Here is a 15,181-nt window from a genome sequence, read left to right as displayed (position 1 = left end):
CCATTACGACATGAAGACATTTACTTCTGCCCACAACTAGCTAGAATTTTACTGAACTGCTACGTTCAACTGAGGAACCAATAGTCCTCTAAACTTTCTATAATCCTGAACCCTCATTGGCCAACGCTTCCAGATGAGCTGTTCAGAATAAGCAGCTGCCTCTCAGGCCACCTGGTTTATTTACTTTCTAGAGCTGCTACTTCAGACTCTATAATGTCTCAGCTACAATTAAAAACACCAATTGTTCTGCTGTTGGCTGCTAGAGTGAACACAAGAGTTTTCATGCACTCCCAGCATCTGTGGAAGTGAAGATGCAGTAGTTTATTTTTATTGTTGATGACAATGTCTCCACAACAATTAGAAAACCCTTAGTGCTAGCGCATTGTGCTGCTGATGTGTCACCATTGGCTTTGATCGTATGACAACAGGTCAGAGCTCTGCAGAAACTGTAATGGTGAGGAACACATCTTATGTCGCCTGTCGTGGTTCAGTGCAACCTAAGTTTAGCCAGTGTTTACATCTGGTTTCTTCTCTCATTGCTCTCTGTGCTCACATATGCTGCATTTGCAATTAAGCAAAATTCCCATTAAAGCAGCTCTCATTTGAATATGTTTGTTTGTTGTCAGACAACATAACAAGTATAAAATATTAACTGAAATGCAGCCTATTAAGACTATGTTACCCAGCAGTCACTTGAGCTGCGCTGTTAAACTACTAGTTTTATAACCTCAACATCATCTGACAAACAAACTCAACATACACACGAGTTAAGAACAACGGCTGAGCTTTGACTTTGGGGATATTTTCATGTAAAACGATCACTTGGAGAGGAGAACTTAGACTCAAAGTCCTGGTCTCACACAGTCATTAGCATCGGTGTCATCTGCAGAGAGAGTCTCTTTCCTGAAGGGTTTGTTGACAGCAGCCGCTCGGATGCATTTAAAGCTACAGACACTGAAACAGCCCCTTTTAGAGCAGGCAGCCATGGTAGAATGAACCATCACTGCAGTATTTTGACCTTAAAAAACTGAAAGACACATTCTGAGAACATGTGAGACTTGGATCAAATCGGGACACAATGTGGGACCTTTAAAAAGGAAGCAGAGAAAAGTCCTATTGTGTAGTTTGATCCTGGCTTGAATCCTCTCTGATCTGCTTGCATTGTTCTTGCTCCCCTGTACTGATGTTCCTCACACTAAACAAAACCTCTCTTTGCAGGCGGACAAGACAAACAGCCGAATGCGTCAGCTGAAGCGTCAGCTGGAGGAGACGGAGGAGGAGCTGACGAGAGCCAACGTCTACCGCAGGAAGCTGCAGAGGGAGCTGGAAGACGCCACTGAGTCAGCAGACGCCATGAACCGTGAAGTCAGCACTCTGAAGAGCAAGCTGAGGTAGAGGAGACTCACATTTATAAATCCACAGGGGTCCGAGTGCATAGTAGTTTTATTTTTCAAAGTGAGGAGTAAAGCATTTAGTAGGTTAAAGGGGGAATTACATCAATTTTGCACGTCAAAATAGTTGATTACAGTAATGACTTCTGTGGCTCTGGAGGAATCTTTGTCAAGTCATGGCAGGAAAAGTGCCCTGAAAATAAAACTGAAATAATTTGCATAGTGACAAGTGTAGGAGTTTTTGGGACTTGAGCCAATCTAGCGACTAAATGTCAAATTTAAAGCAGCACATGAGATCTCGTGCCAACAATCTGTCACGAGTCCCAGTAGTGCAGCACGACATCGCTGTTAATGAGTCAGCAGGCAGCTATAGTCCCTTGTTCAATAACATTGTGTGGCTCCTCTTTTCTACATGTGTGCAGTATTTGTGCTGCTCCTGACTGTGCTTAAATGGTTTGTTTTAAAGACGTGGGGACCTGCCTTACAACATGCGGCGCGCCTTGAATCGCACCGGCCTGGACAGCGACGAGGACGGAGAAGTTGTGACTGAGACTGCTGAGCCTGCAGCCGAGTAAAGAGGAAGAGGAAGAGAGTCAAAAGGGAAATATTTTAACGACCACATACAAATATAGTAAAACGATCAAAGATTTAGCCTTCATTCTCTTTGTTTCTTTCCATTTCATGCATTTATATTTGGCCAAATCTTACTCACCTCTGGCAACGTCAGCAATGTTTTTCTACTCTCTAAGGCTTTAAAAAAATATTTCTCTTGGTCTATTTTTCTACTTAAGGGTGTGTTATATCATGCAACATCGCTCCTGCGTCAAGCCATCGCAGCTTAATTTTGCTCGGGCTTGAGGTTAATGTGCTGTTTACTGTTTTTTTGGAAAAACACTGGTCATTTTATGCTCGTTTTGCACACAGATGTGTTTTTTCTGGGACTTTTGATGCAGTTACAAACAGTAGTTCACATTTGCTGGTGTCAGTATGAATCTCTATGTCTGTACTGTTTTGTCTTTTTAAAACTTTCACTTTTATTACCTCAACCAAAAATCGCACAACTCAGACAAAACAAACAACGTTGAGAATTGTTGCATTCCTTACAGTGGTTTCGGTAAAATGCAGAACTATTGGTGAAAGTGTTTGGTACAGATGTTGCTTGATCGTCTGACAGCTTGGTTGATGTATCCTCTCTCACTGGTTTTACACTTTATTAACTACTGGTGGTGGGTCATCATGGGGTAGCTCGCTGTGCTGTGCTTTGCTTTCCACAGCACGACAGATAGGGGTTTGTATTGCTGCATTAGTCTCCAAATGTTAAATCCAGTATATTTTAGGCAAATATACCCTACCACTGTATTATCCAAAAAAAAAAAAAAAAAGTCTGTCCTCGATGCCAACCTTGTAAGGCTGTTCTGTATTTTATAAAATGCCTTAATGCAATAAATAATATAAAATGCAGCTGACTTCTTTGTCTCATTTTTGAAAGGTTTGGGTTTAACACATGCTTTTCTTTTCTACACAGCAAACCTGCACTGTAGCCAAACAAAACGTGAAATTGGCCAAAATTAGCAAGAAATTGTGCCGCTCCAGTGTGAGTAATAATCAGAGCCTGGCCACCCCTTAAAAAAAAAAAAAAGTTTGACTCTGCCACAAATCATTCCTCACGTCTTTATGCCGGGTTGGGAAGAAATTCTTCCCTCGAGCCATTTCAGTGTAAGTTAATGGAGGACAAAACCTGTTTGACGGATCAGCAAGTCGCAGTTACACAAATCATGTGTCATGACTGCGTTGTTGTGATTCATGATCCGTGTCCTTCACCAGAATTGAGCCCATGAATGATGTGAGCCAGGTGTGACTGTGCAGGTAAGCGGCAGCCATCGGTGGATTAACTGCCGGCCTGCAGGTGATTGGCTCCTGGGTGATGACAGCAAACGACAGAAGGAGCCAACATGTAAGAATCAGTCATCTTCTCTTCCCAGCAGCTCCACCCTTACTTACATCCTTGTGTACTTGTAGCTTTTGCCCTACTTTGTTAATCGGTTCTTAGGGGTGGGTAGCCATTTTGTTTTTTTGTTTGATTTTAGTTAGATTATCTTGTTAATGTTTCCCAGATGTATCTGATGGTTATTAAGGCCTTTGTCCACTGAACCTAAATCCAACTCCTATATGTGTACTCTTAAATATATAGTCAATAAATACACCTATCATCAAATCTCAGTGTCTTCTCAGGAGAAGATGAGTCACTTTCTTGTCTTGGTCACTCCTAGACACATGCACCTTCCAAACAGTTATTTTAGAAGGTTAAATATTCCCCCTTTTTTTGTTATTGAGGGAATGATCCTTTATGAAGGTTTTCTTTTCTTTCCCTTAATTGCTTTAAAAGAGAGACAACTTTACATGAGGTTACAATTTCCTCTTCTCTGTCCTTCTCTATTGGCTACTGCAAAGAAAATGTCCACGGAAAGATACTGGTACTAAATATCAGGAGAGGTCTTCAATGTCAGTAATGATGGGTGTCCTTGAGCTGTAAAACTTAAGATGCTGAAGTTAAGGGAAAAGTTAAGGGAAATTTAACAGATTCTTGTTTCCCCCGATGTAAAATCATGTTAGACATCTGAGGTAAACCCTTAAAGCTGTCTGAAACCCACTCTCAATTTTGTAAAACCATTATTCTACATGTAAAAACAGAAAAGGGAGATTTAACTGCTTTATTTCTTATATGTAGCATGGTCTGCATGTAAAAAAAAAAAAAAAAGAGAAATTTGCCTTTTTTTAATTTTTATTTTCATTGAATAAAGGTTTCATGAATCAGAAACTGTGTTAGTCTTTCAAACATATATAGTTGTTTTAAATCTAGACCTGTCTAATGTGGTCTACATGTGAAAAGACACTGTGAAGTCCCCCCTTAGAATAAAGGTTTTAGAAATCATAAACTGTGCTTCAGAGTCTTTATCCTCTCTGCCACGCTCAAGTTCTGATTTCACCTGTCTATATATAGTGGGTTTGTATCTACACCTGATCTAATTTGGTCAACATGTGAAGGAAAACAGTGAAATGTACTTTTTATTATTATTTCATTATGAATAAAGGTTTCATGGATCTGAAACTACATTTTAAATACTTCTTTGCCTCTGTGCCACAGCCTAGTCCAGATTTCACCTATTTGTCTATAGTTGTTTTAGACCTGGTCTAATGTGATCGACACGTGGGGGAAAAAAACAGTGAAATCTCTATTTTAAGCATTTGCACAAATAGAAAAAGGTTTCATAAGTCAGAAACTGTATTTAAAAGACTTTTCAGCCTCTCTGCAGAAATCCAGCCCAGATTTCACTTGCCTACTCTTAGACATTTTTGAACAGCCCTTTCACTTAATTTTAACTTTCAGTTTTCTTATCTGAATCTGACTTCATCTCTTTAAAATTACACTTTCAGTTTCTGTTGGTCTACAGCGCCACCCTGAGGCCATCATCAGAAATGCACCGCACACATGCGCTGGTTAGTTTTCTACAAAATAAACTAAAATTACACAATAAACTCCATATTGTAGACATGTGAATCTCTGTGCAGATGTAGATGCGGCACACTGACCTAATGCCATCACTGACTACACAAACTGACGCACCGTTCGTGTGTAGCTGTGATGCTGTGTGAGGTTGTGTTGCAGCACAGAGATGTGTGTCTCCGCTGCCCTGAGCTGAACTTATAGCCAGATGCTAACAATCGCAGCAGCCCGGCAAATAGCACCACGTTAGCCAGATACTTCTTACTGCAGTTTAAAATTCTCATTGAAAGAAGAAAAGACAACATTTTTGGACACAATTCACGCCGGAACACGTTTGCGTTAACGACGTGTTATTTTAGTTGAGCGGCAACTTAAAGTTAAGTAACTTAGTGAAGTGAGCTAGCTAACGTTAGCTAACTAGCCTCGCCAGAAAGTTCTGTGTTGCTGGAAGTTTCAAGGTTTAGTGACGATAGCATGTTAGGAAACGTTCATAGACAGTTACAGTAGATACAGAACATGGGGTTTGTGAAGCTAGCAGGAGCGACCATCACCTCCGCCGGTCCCTAACACACTTCAACATCAGGTAAGAGGAGCTAGCATGCTAAGTTAGCTTGCTAGCAAGTCGAGCGATGTGTCAGGCAAACTTCTGCTACATGTAGCTTATCTGAAACCAGCTCGTTGACAGGTTGTATTGCTTTTTGTTTTAACCAGTCACTCGTCGCTAGTTATCTGAATTAGACAGTCGGTTTTTAAAGGTTACCCTGCCCTCAGAGGCTAATGTCATACTAACTTCACCTCTGACAGCTAACGAGCTAACCTAGCTCGCTGCTACCGGCGAGACCTTGCGAGCGACCTCATTGTTGTGAAATATGACTCATGGCTGTCATCTTGATTTTTTCACATTTTTAAGTATCGTTGGCTGAACCGAACCGGCTTCAAAACGGCAACAGCAACAGCAGCAGGGGAGAAACTGGACCGGTCCGGCTCAGCATCCAGCTCAAAGATGGAGTTAGCAGCGGTGAGTGATGCCAATGTCACCACACAGGCTGAATGTGACAGGATATATTAAAGCTTATTTTATTAACACTCATCTTCTGATACAAATAAAACATTGTGAGTGAGGATATCCGTGTGTGTTAAACCAGCCATTTTAATACTGTTTAAGAGTGTGTGTGGAGTTCTGCACTTAATAATATCCTCTTAATGTAAGTGATGTAATGTATGAGAGAAATCAATCAAGAACAACAATATAGAGCAAATATGCCAAATGGAAATGTCTATTTCTGTCAGTTCCAATAAATTAAATACCTAAACACACAATCAAAATCATATTAATTACAGAAAGAGATGCTCACTGACTTCCAGTTGCCCCCATTGGAGTTAACATGCAGATGAATTCAAGGGATTGTTATTATGGTATAAATAGTGTGCAAATTCCCTCATAGTAGAAACACTGACATTGTTTGACAAACTATATCTCATGATGCTCCTCCTTTTTAAAAAAAAAAAAAATAGTAGGACTTACAGGGTAACAAACTGTGGCATTAACACACAGTCCTCGTTTGGATTCACATATTAGGAGCCTCTCTGCTGGCAGCGGTAATGAGGAAGCAAACTGTGTGGGAAAATTGTGTTGCCGCCTCAGAGGAATCCATGATTGTAAGTAGATTCGTAGATGGCTGCTTAACAGCTTGTGCAAATAGACCCCTACTCCATACATTATCTGTGACCCACATTTAAAGTCCACACAGACACACACGCGCACGCACACACACAAACACAAACACTTTGTGACTCATACCATTTGACAAAGGCACAATTTTGCAGTGAGCTTTACGGAAGAGGGGGAGCAAAATACAGATGTGTGAGTGTGTCTCTGAAAGATAAAGATAGAAGCTTCATAGAAAAACGCAGGCTGGATTAAGCTTGGCTGCGAAACTCGGGGGGGAGGGAGGACGAGAGGCAGGAGAAAGCCATTGTGGGTTGGCGAGTGAGAAGGAGAGATAGTGTGAGAGGGAGAGAAGGAAGGTTAGTGAGAGAGATGGAGGTTTATTTTGTAATATGCCATTTGTAAGAGCAGCATCACAGAGACAGGGAGGTGAAAAAGGGCAAAATGCAGGAAAAACAGGATTCTCAGAGCCGAGCCCCGGGCAGCCTGGGGAAGGTAGGAGAGTGTCTTATATATATATATGTGTGTGTGTGTGTGTTTAAGTGGCACGTGTGGGCAAAAGCAACAGAATATAGTGTTGTTGAATGTTTATAGCAGACTGCACATGGATGGTTTGTTGGTATAATTTATGGTTTTTGCATTGCGATGGCTGTTTTTTTCCCGTTTACATATTATTCTGCGTAACTGTTTACCTTCACATGCAGCTAATTTTAGCGTCTGTCTGCTCGTGTCTGTGTGCCATGCTCTTACTGGCTGTTTGTCCACGAGGCATGTACCCACAGATAATGTTAAGTCTCAGTTTAATTCTACCCAACAGCCCCTGTGTGTGTGTGTGTGTGTGTGTGTGTGTGTGTGTGTGTGTGTGTGTGTGTGTGTGTGTGTGTGAACTGTCTCTCCACATCTCCGTCATCTCCACTGTGTAGGAACCTGGTTTCTGCTCTGCGCTACAGGGTTCTTACAACCGAAATGTCACACAAACATGTTATGTTTCTATGTTCTTATGTGACTTGTTTCTGCCTCTTTTATGTGTATGAAGTCTTGTGTTTTTTGTTTTTATTATTCTAGTGGACATTTTTGTTGTTTCGACATTTTTTCATGCTCAGTTCTTTGCATATGGACGTATATATGTCCCTGGAAGTCAACAAGAGGTGGCCAGTTCTGAGGATGATGTGCGATGGCGTGTTTTTCATGTTACGCATTTTGCTCTGTGGCTAATCCTTTACATTTCTCTCTGCTTTGTCCCTTTTCTCTGTCTGTCCTCTTCTGTCTCTCCTCTGTGTTTATAATTGCAATCTGTCTCGACATTCCACCGTCTCTCTTTTTTCTTTCTGTGTCCGCCATTTCTTTCCCCTGTCGCTTCTCTGCCTCGTCTTTGCCATTCCTCCCATCCTGTCTTCCTTTTCATCCCTCCGTCTGTCTCCTCCATCGTCCCTCTTTCGCTCTGTCTGATCGTCCTCAGGCTCACCCAGCTCTCAAAGCCTTTATGTGCGGCTCTCTCAGCGGCACCTGCTCGACGCTGCTCTTCCAGCCTTTGGATCTGGTCAAGACACGACTGCAGACGCTGCAGAACAGTGCCAAGCCAGGGTTTGTGTTTGCATACATACACACAGACACATTACACGCATGTGAACATGCAAACAGTTTTAGTATTTCACCTGCGTGCTGTCATACACAAGTCCATAAGCATGCCTCTGGTATTATCCTCCTTTAGCTCCCCTTTTTTCTGACTTGAACCCACACAGACAAGCACAGGAGATAAGCACACACACACACACACACAAACACAGCATGGCAGGTCAGAATTTGCTGGCAGTGCTAGCCTGAGTGTGTTGTCATGACCCATATAGGACAATTAGTCACACCAGCACCATGTAATCATACTGTCAGCCTACTAGGTTGCAATTACCACCACTGAGGACAGGAATGGCAAATTGATTGATTTTTCACAACAGTTATTCACCATAGCCATTGAGTGTTGTATATTTGCACGTTTAAATGGGTTTATAACAATGCTTACATTTCATCTTGCAGTGCACCCAGGGTGGGGATGTTCACCGTTTTCATCAACGTTGTCAGGACAGAGAAGTTCTTCAGTCTATGGAAGGGAGTTTCACCAGTGAGTAACTGACCTTGTTGATTATTTGCAACATTTACAATAAATCCAGCAGCTATGAATCCTGTTATTGCGTGTTTGCATGTAGGCAGTTGTCAGTGGGGGGCATTTGTTCTCCAGCATCCGTCTTTCAGTTCACATTAAAATTTCCTCCACACACACACTTGGACAGTTGATGTGTGACTTTCATTTTAAAGGTCACACAAACACTTTAATAAAAAACTAAACTAGCCTCTCTCATTGGCCACAGTCAAAAACAAAAACTATGCATGTGTATTACACCCTCGGTTGTCTGTTTATTTATTTTGTTTTTTAAAGCTAAAGCCAACTTTTACAGTATTGTGTGAACAAAAAAATGTTGAGGGATGTTGAATACTGTTATGTCTCTCTCTGCAGTCATTTGTGCGCTGCATCCCTGGGGTCGGTATCTACTTCAGCACCTTCTACTCCCTGAAGCAGCACTTCTTCCTGGACCGGGCGCCCAACGCTGGGGAGGCTGTTCTGCTCGGAGCAGGTGCCAGAGCTGTGGCTGGAGTCTGCATGCTACCGTTCACAGTCATCAAGACGCGTTTCGAGGTGAATAACTGTTTCTCTACATACTGACAGACTTCAGTTAGAGCTCATCTTCTGTCTTTGCTACTGATAGAAACATTAAAAGAGAATTCCGGTATATTTCTGCCTGAGTGTTTTACTACGAAGCAAGTTTAACATAGTCAGACTTTGGTTGTGCACCCCTCTACCACATTTTCTATTAATGTGACTACTGTGGCTCTATTAGTCATGTGACTTTTTACGTTGCATCTCCATTGTAAAGATTCAGGGAATGACGGAGTCGCACAGGACAGCTTGTGAGCAGCATTTAGTGGGGAAATATTAGCTCCCTGCAGCTTTCTAAAGAATGACGATTTTTACATGAATCAGTTTGAATGTTTGCTTTCAGTCTGACTGAAGGTGAACAGAGAAATGAGCCGTGTGGAATCAACATTTTGCTAAAAGCATTGGAAGTTTACATCTGGAGATCTCGCCAGCTGACCTGATCACCAGCAGAGCGGGACCTAGTGATGCCAGACTAGGAAATCTCTATTTGTCCATGGATGAGAATAATCCCAACTGTGGGAAAAAAACAAAACAACTAATGAATCTGCAGCTTTGATGAACATTGCTGTCATGTGAATGATGTTTTAACCCCCTAAAATCAACTGGAACAAAAGACTAGCCAGACCACACATTCAACTCTCCATTCAATAAATAAAAGCTAATGTAGTTCTGAAAAAGGCCGTTCCAGGAGGAAAATTTTTGTATTTACTTTCACGAAGACTCGAAAGCTTAATGTAAAGGCCTGCTTCTTTAAAAAGCTGCAGGGAGCTAATGTTAACTGTCACCTGTTAAACTGTGTTTCCTCAAATCTTAGCATGAGCTACAGAACCACAATAGGAGATACACCAGTTTTAAATAAATGGGGAAAAAAACAAAACAACTAATGAATCTGCAGCTTTGATGAACATTGCTGTCATGTGAATGATGTTTTAATCCCCTAAAATCAACTGGAACAGAAGACTAGCCAGACCACACATTCAACTCTCCATTCAGTAAATTAAAGCTAATGTAGTTCTGAAAAATGCCGTTCCAGGAGGCTAATTTTTGTATTTACTTTCATGAAGACTCGAAAGCTTAATGTAAAAGTCTGCTTCTTTAAAAAGCTGTGGGGAGCTAATGTTAACTGTCACCTGTTAAACTGTGTTTCCTCAAATCTTAGCATGAGCTACAGAACCACAATAGCTACATAACTGGAGATACACCAGTTTTTAATAAATGGGGAAAAAAACAACAACAAACTGCCAACAACTGATTCCACCCAATTAGGCATTTACTACCATTGTGATAGGAGCAGCTGTGTAAACAAAGATGTTTCATATGTATTTTCTCTCTTTGTATGTTGTGTCAGAGTGGCTGCTACAACTATGTGAGTGTGGCCGGGGCTCTGAGGAGCGTGTACGAGACGGAGGGAGTCCGGGCTCTGTTCTCAGGACTGACTGCGACGCTGCTCCGAGACGCTCCGTTCTCCGGTATCTACGTCATGTTTTATAGCCAGGCCAAGAAATCCCTGCCTCAAGGTGAGAACCACTCCACTTCTACAACATAATGTCAATTAGGTCATGAGGAATGATTGTGGGTGCTTGCACTGCATGTCTTCATGTGTCCAGATGGCCAACAAAGCAAAGTGTGTTTCCTCTCTCTTGATTTTATGTTTAACGTATATATTGTAAATACACTTGTCTGAGATGGAATAGTTGGCGTGTTAATGAAAAAGAAAATGCGACTAAGTTGAGTGGAAACAGAAGCAATTAATGCCATCAAATGAAAACTCTCTCTTTGTGACTGCATCAGTGTCTCTTCCTTTTCTCCAGCCGTGTAGCAGCATCCAACCAGAGAATTTGATCCACCACCTTTTTATAGCCTTAATATTTGCCTAACAGTACTGAGTCACCACGCACTTTATTTACATTTACTTTGCTTTCTGTGTAATCTTCTACTTTGTCCTGACACCTGGCTCTTCCTCTCTCAGAAGTAGCTTCAGCTGCCTATGCCCCGCTGGTGAACTTCAGCTGTGGAGTGGTGGCAGGCGTCTTGGCATCGCTGGCCACGCAGCCTGCAGATGTGGTAAAAACCCACATTCAAATCAGCCCGTCCCACTGGAGCACGACGGATGCTATTCGCTACATCTACATGGTGTGTACTCACAGGCTTGTTGTTTTCAGTGAGAAACAGCGCATGCAATAATAGTTTAGGGGTGTGTCATGGCTGAACAGTAGTGTCATATCACCATAATCTTTCCTGCTCTGTCTTCTCCTTCAGGAGCACGGCATGCGCGGGTTTTTTCGTGGGGCCGTTCCCAGGTCTCTTCGCCGCACTCTGATGGCTGCTATGGCTTGGACTGTTTATGAACAGTTGATGGCTCGAATGGGCCTCAAATCCTGAAGAACAAACCTTGTGGAGCTACAAAGAAATGAGAGGCAATATGATGGGATTAAGATTTATTTTTTCACTGAGAGCGTCTCGCAAGAAGAAACTGGAGCAGAGGAGCTTATAGAGACAATGAAGCAGCGCTACCAAGATTCTGAACAGAGAAACCAGGTGGATAAATGTCTGAAAGAAGAGTGAGAATGCTGTGTGTGAGTGGGTGCGTGTGGGTTTACTTTCTTTTTTTGTTATTTAAATGTGAAATGTGAAAATCTGCCTGTTTGTGTCTGTCAGTGTAAGTCTGAGATGGTGATGTTACACCTAACACACTCTTAGGTCAGTCTTGGACTGTAGTGACACTCCCTGCTGTGAGGTGAACTTTCTTCCTCTTACTATTTATGTTCAGACAGAACAAGGTATCGCTACCAGGGCCAGTCACTCTACTGGGCAGCACAGTTGCCTTTGACAAGCAAACAGGATACATCAGCTGAGGTAACCAAAAACAAAGCACTGCGCAGAGGGACAGAGGAGCTGGTGAGACTTGCATAAGATTGAGCAATGTTTGTTACTTGCTGACTGATGTGAACTGAAAAGCAGAGAAGTTATATTAGTTTCAGGCTCAGACAATCTCAAGCACTCTTACAGCTGCATTATGGGAAAGAAAATCTAGGCTAACTCCAATAATCACAATAAAGCCTTTGTTGTCGCACTGCTCAAAACTATGCTAACTTACACTTTATATACAACTGTGGTGCAGTTTGACTCAGCGTAGTGAAACCACATGTGCTTTTTTTTCAATGATCGTCACCTCTGGAATATATTCAGACCTCTGATGGCAACTTGCAGAGATCAGGATTTTGTGGATTTTTATAAATTTTGTGAGTTTACTGCTTTCTTATTTGAAAGGTTTGACATTGTGAGGTACCCTGTGGAGTTTTTGACTGCTAGCAGCGCTGTGGATTCTTATGAATGGGTCCCAGTTTTGTTTGTTTTGTGCTCACAGGAGCAGCATGATACAGAGTGACCTGCTGCCAGGTTCACACTTTTCTGCGCATTAATCGTTGGTAGCAGTAACCTGCAAAGATGCAATTTAAAGTCTCTCTGTGGTTAATTAAATTTAAAAATCTCATCTCCATTCCATTAAAATAATACCTTCATGCCTTAAAATGGCTTAGACATAACTTTATACCAGTATTTCCTCGAGAATCTGCAAATCTGTAAAGTCTCACCTCTTCCCACTTGAAGCACACCAGCTCGCTCACGGCTCTGCTTGAACACCGTAAAACCACTTTATGCTTGTAATGTTGGATTATTTCAGCCATACATATACAAACTGGGCACTGAATCTGTCTGAAAGCAGATGTATGAAAGTGGCGTCAGTACAGCTTCAAAGCAGAAATGCTCAGCCTTTGCATTGACTGTTTTTTTTGCTCATATATCTTCTAGCATATAAAATAAGGACATATTAAGGTAAAAAAAAAAACAACAACTTGTTTTTTACCGGAGAGGGTCTTAAAATTATACAGAAATCCACTTTGCTTGATTTATGAGGAGGAAGTTGATTTTGTGTGTTTACAAGAAAACTCCAAAGGGCACCTTCAACAGCAATGCACTTTGCATTTTTTCCTAAGTTAAAAAAAAGCACTTTCATAAGTTGACGTTTTTTCTACAATTGAATTAAATATTTTGACGACAGGGTGACATTGAAATCTTTCACGTATTCCTTATTTTGTTACCTCCTGTTGTAAAACAGAATTTCCAGAATAATACATGTGCAAGTGAAGCATTGCTGAATCGTTGTGCTCATCAAGGTTGTACAGAGTCCATATCAGTGCTGGAGCTGTGGAGCTTGTCATTTTTTCTTTTTGCCTTTTTCTGGCTCTGTAAATAATGTACTTATTACAGAAGTATTGGCTGTTACAAAAAAAAAGGCCTTTTTTTCTGTTGTTTGTAGAGTGTATCTGTCTCCATAGACATTATTTATTATTGTTGATACAAAAAAAGAGGTCATATATTAAAAATAATTAATATGTATAAGTGTTTGTAGAGAAAATGCCAAAGGTAAGATCTCATCAGAGGAGGAGATTGATCAAAATGGATCCAAGTGTAAAGTCTTGACAGAAGGGACACCGATGCCCAGTGTGATCTGTGACAGGATGGAAAGTTTGGCAGAATTAAGCATAACGGAAACATTTGAAATCAGAATGCCAGATTTACCGAACAAGTGTTTTTCTGCAAGCTTCGTTTGAGATAAAAATGACAGAGTTTAGAGAGATAAAAACAGTTTAATGACTGTGAAGGCTACAGAACAGGATGAGGTGTCTTTCTGAGTGAAGGCAGATGTAAGACGAAGCTTTTATGTTTTTTTAACAGGCCTGGTGAGAGTAAGTGGAGCGTTAATTTCTAAAAGCCTCAGTGTTTGCTGTGTAACTCAAACTGTGTATCTAACAACACCCTACATGTGCCACAATTCACACCACGTAGTTTTACCTCGTCGGTTATCTTCCCCATCTTACCACTTCTGTCGTATTGCATATGGTCATTGTTGGTGTAGAGACTTGGTCTGTGCGTGTGTTTGCTCAGACAGATGCTGTGCCTGCCTGGTTTTTAAGGTCAATAAATTTTCCTCTTTTTATTTTCAAAAGAAATGTTGAGTTTCTGTTATTAGGAATCAAAAGGAGATATTGTGTACATGAATGAATTTATGAAAAATGGCAGCTATTCACAACCATCCATGTGGCTACTTAACATACTCAGAGAGGATTTGTGCTACGATGTGCTAAAGTTCAAATGATGTTGTTGTTATTATGTGGTAATTGTCTAATCTGATCATTAATTGGTCATAAGGGTTAACATTAGATTCTGATACAATACCTTTAAAAAGCATGCACCCCACTTTAAAGTAATTCCCCTTTTATTGTTTTTCAATGTGTAATCATAGGTTAATCTGGCTTTTTTGAAACAAATTTACAAGACAAAGATTCTTTCATGACAAAGTGAAAACAGATTTCTACAAAAAAATGTCAATTAGTTAAAAATATAGAATATGTGACTGCATAAGTATTAGACCCCTGTAAAGTGACAGGCTTAATTCAACACAGGTGCAGCCAGGTGGTGCTAGAAGTTATGCAGTTAGTGACGTGGAGATCATCTGAGTGCAGTAAATGTGTTTCTAGTGATTGTGGTATAAAGACACCTGTATGTGGAAGGTCCAGTCTCTGGTGAATCAGTACTCCTGGTTATAGCTACATCATAAGGACAAAAGAAAACTCCAAACAACTCTGTGTTTTAAAAAGCATAAGACGGGATGGATGCAAGAACATTTTCACTGAATATCTCCTGGAGTGCAGTAAAATCCATCATTAGGAAATAGAAGTGACTGTGTAAGAAAGACACTAGTGAGGGAGTATATCAAAGCACCTGTGACTCGTCTACAGGAGTTACGTTTTCAGCAGCTGAGATTGGACAGACTGTGTGTACAACTGAGGCCTGTTCCTCAATAGTTAAAGCTTTGTGGTGGAGTGGCAAAAAGAAAGCGACTG

The 15,181-nt window shown here is 41.0% G+C and overlaps 2 protein-coding genes across 2 annotated transcripts in view; both read left to right on the top strand.

Moving 5' to 3' along the window:
* LOC103364461 (myosin-9-like) overlaps positions 1-2,852 on the top strand; it is a 32,859-nt gene extending 30,007 nt beyond the window's left edge. The window contains exons 37-38 of the mRNA XM_008291591.1: positions 1,219-1,391; positions 1,858-2,852. Of these exons, the coding sequence (XP_008289813.1) occupies positions 1,219-1,391; positions 1,858-1,966 (282 nt within the window). The 3' untranslated portion in view covers positions 1,967-2,852. The remainder of the gene's footprint in view (positions 1-1,218; positions 1,392-1,857) is intronic.
* A 2,249-nt stretch (positions 2,853-5,101) lies between these two features.
* LOC103364442 (solute carrier family 25 member 38-B-like) lies at positions 5,102-14,283 on the top strand. Its single transcript, XM_008291565.1, has 8 exons — positions 5,102-5,479; positions 5,807-5,914; positions 8,025-8,149; positions 8,597-8,681; positions 9,075-9,254; positions 10,624-10,792; positions 11,245-11,408; positions 11,535-14,283. Exons 2-8 carry the CDS (start codon positions 5,900-5,902, stop codon positions 11,655-11,657), a joined length of 861 nt encoding a protein of 286 aa, XP_008289787.1. The 5' UTR covers positions 5,102-5,479; positions 5,807-5,899; the 3' UTR covers positions 11,658-14,283.
* Positions 14,284-15,181: the final 898 nt, after the last annotated feature.

Source organism: Stegastes partitus, unplaced genomic scaffold (assembly GCF_000690725.1).
Source record: "Stegastes partitus isolate 25-593 unplaced genomic scaffold, Stegastes_partitus-1.0.2 Scaffold750, whole genome shotgun sequence".
Taxonomy (NCBI): domain Eukaryota; kingdom Metazoa; phylum Chordata; class Actinopteri; family Pomacentridae; genus Stegastes; species Stegastes partitus.
The sequence above is the reverse complement of the archived record's forward strand: the minus strand, read 5'-3'. Positions and strand labels throughout refer to the sequence as shown.

Excerpts from the sequence above, each read along its gene's own strand:
- LOC103364442 (XM_008291565.1), top strand. Across the intron at positions 8,150-8,596 it reads CAGAACAGTGCCAAGCCAGG|TGCACCCAGGGTGGGGATGT; the intron begins GTTTGTGTTTGC and ends TTCATCTTGCAG. Across the intron at positions 8,682-9,074 it reads TATGGAAGGGAGTTTCACCA|TCATTTGTGCGCTGCATCCC; the intron begins GTGAGTAACTGA and ends CTCTCTCTGCAG.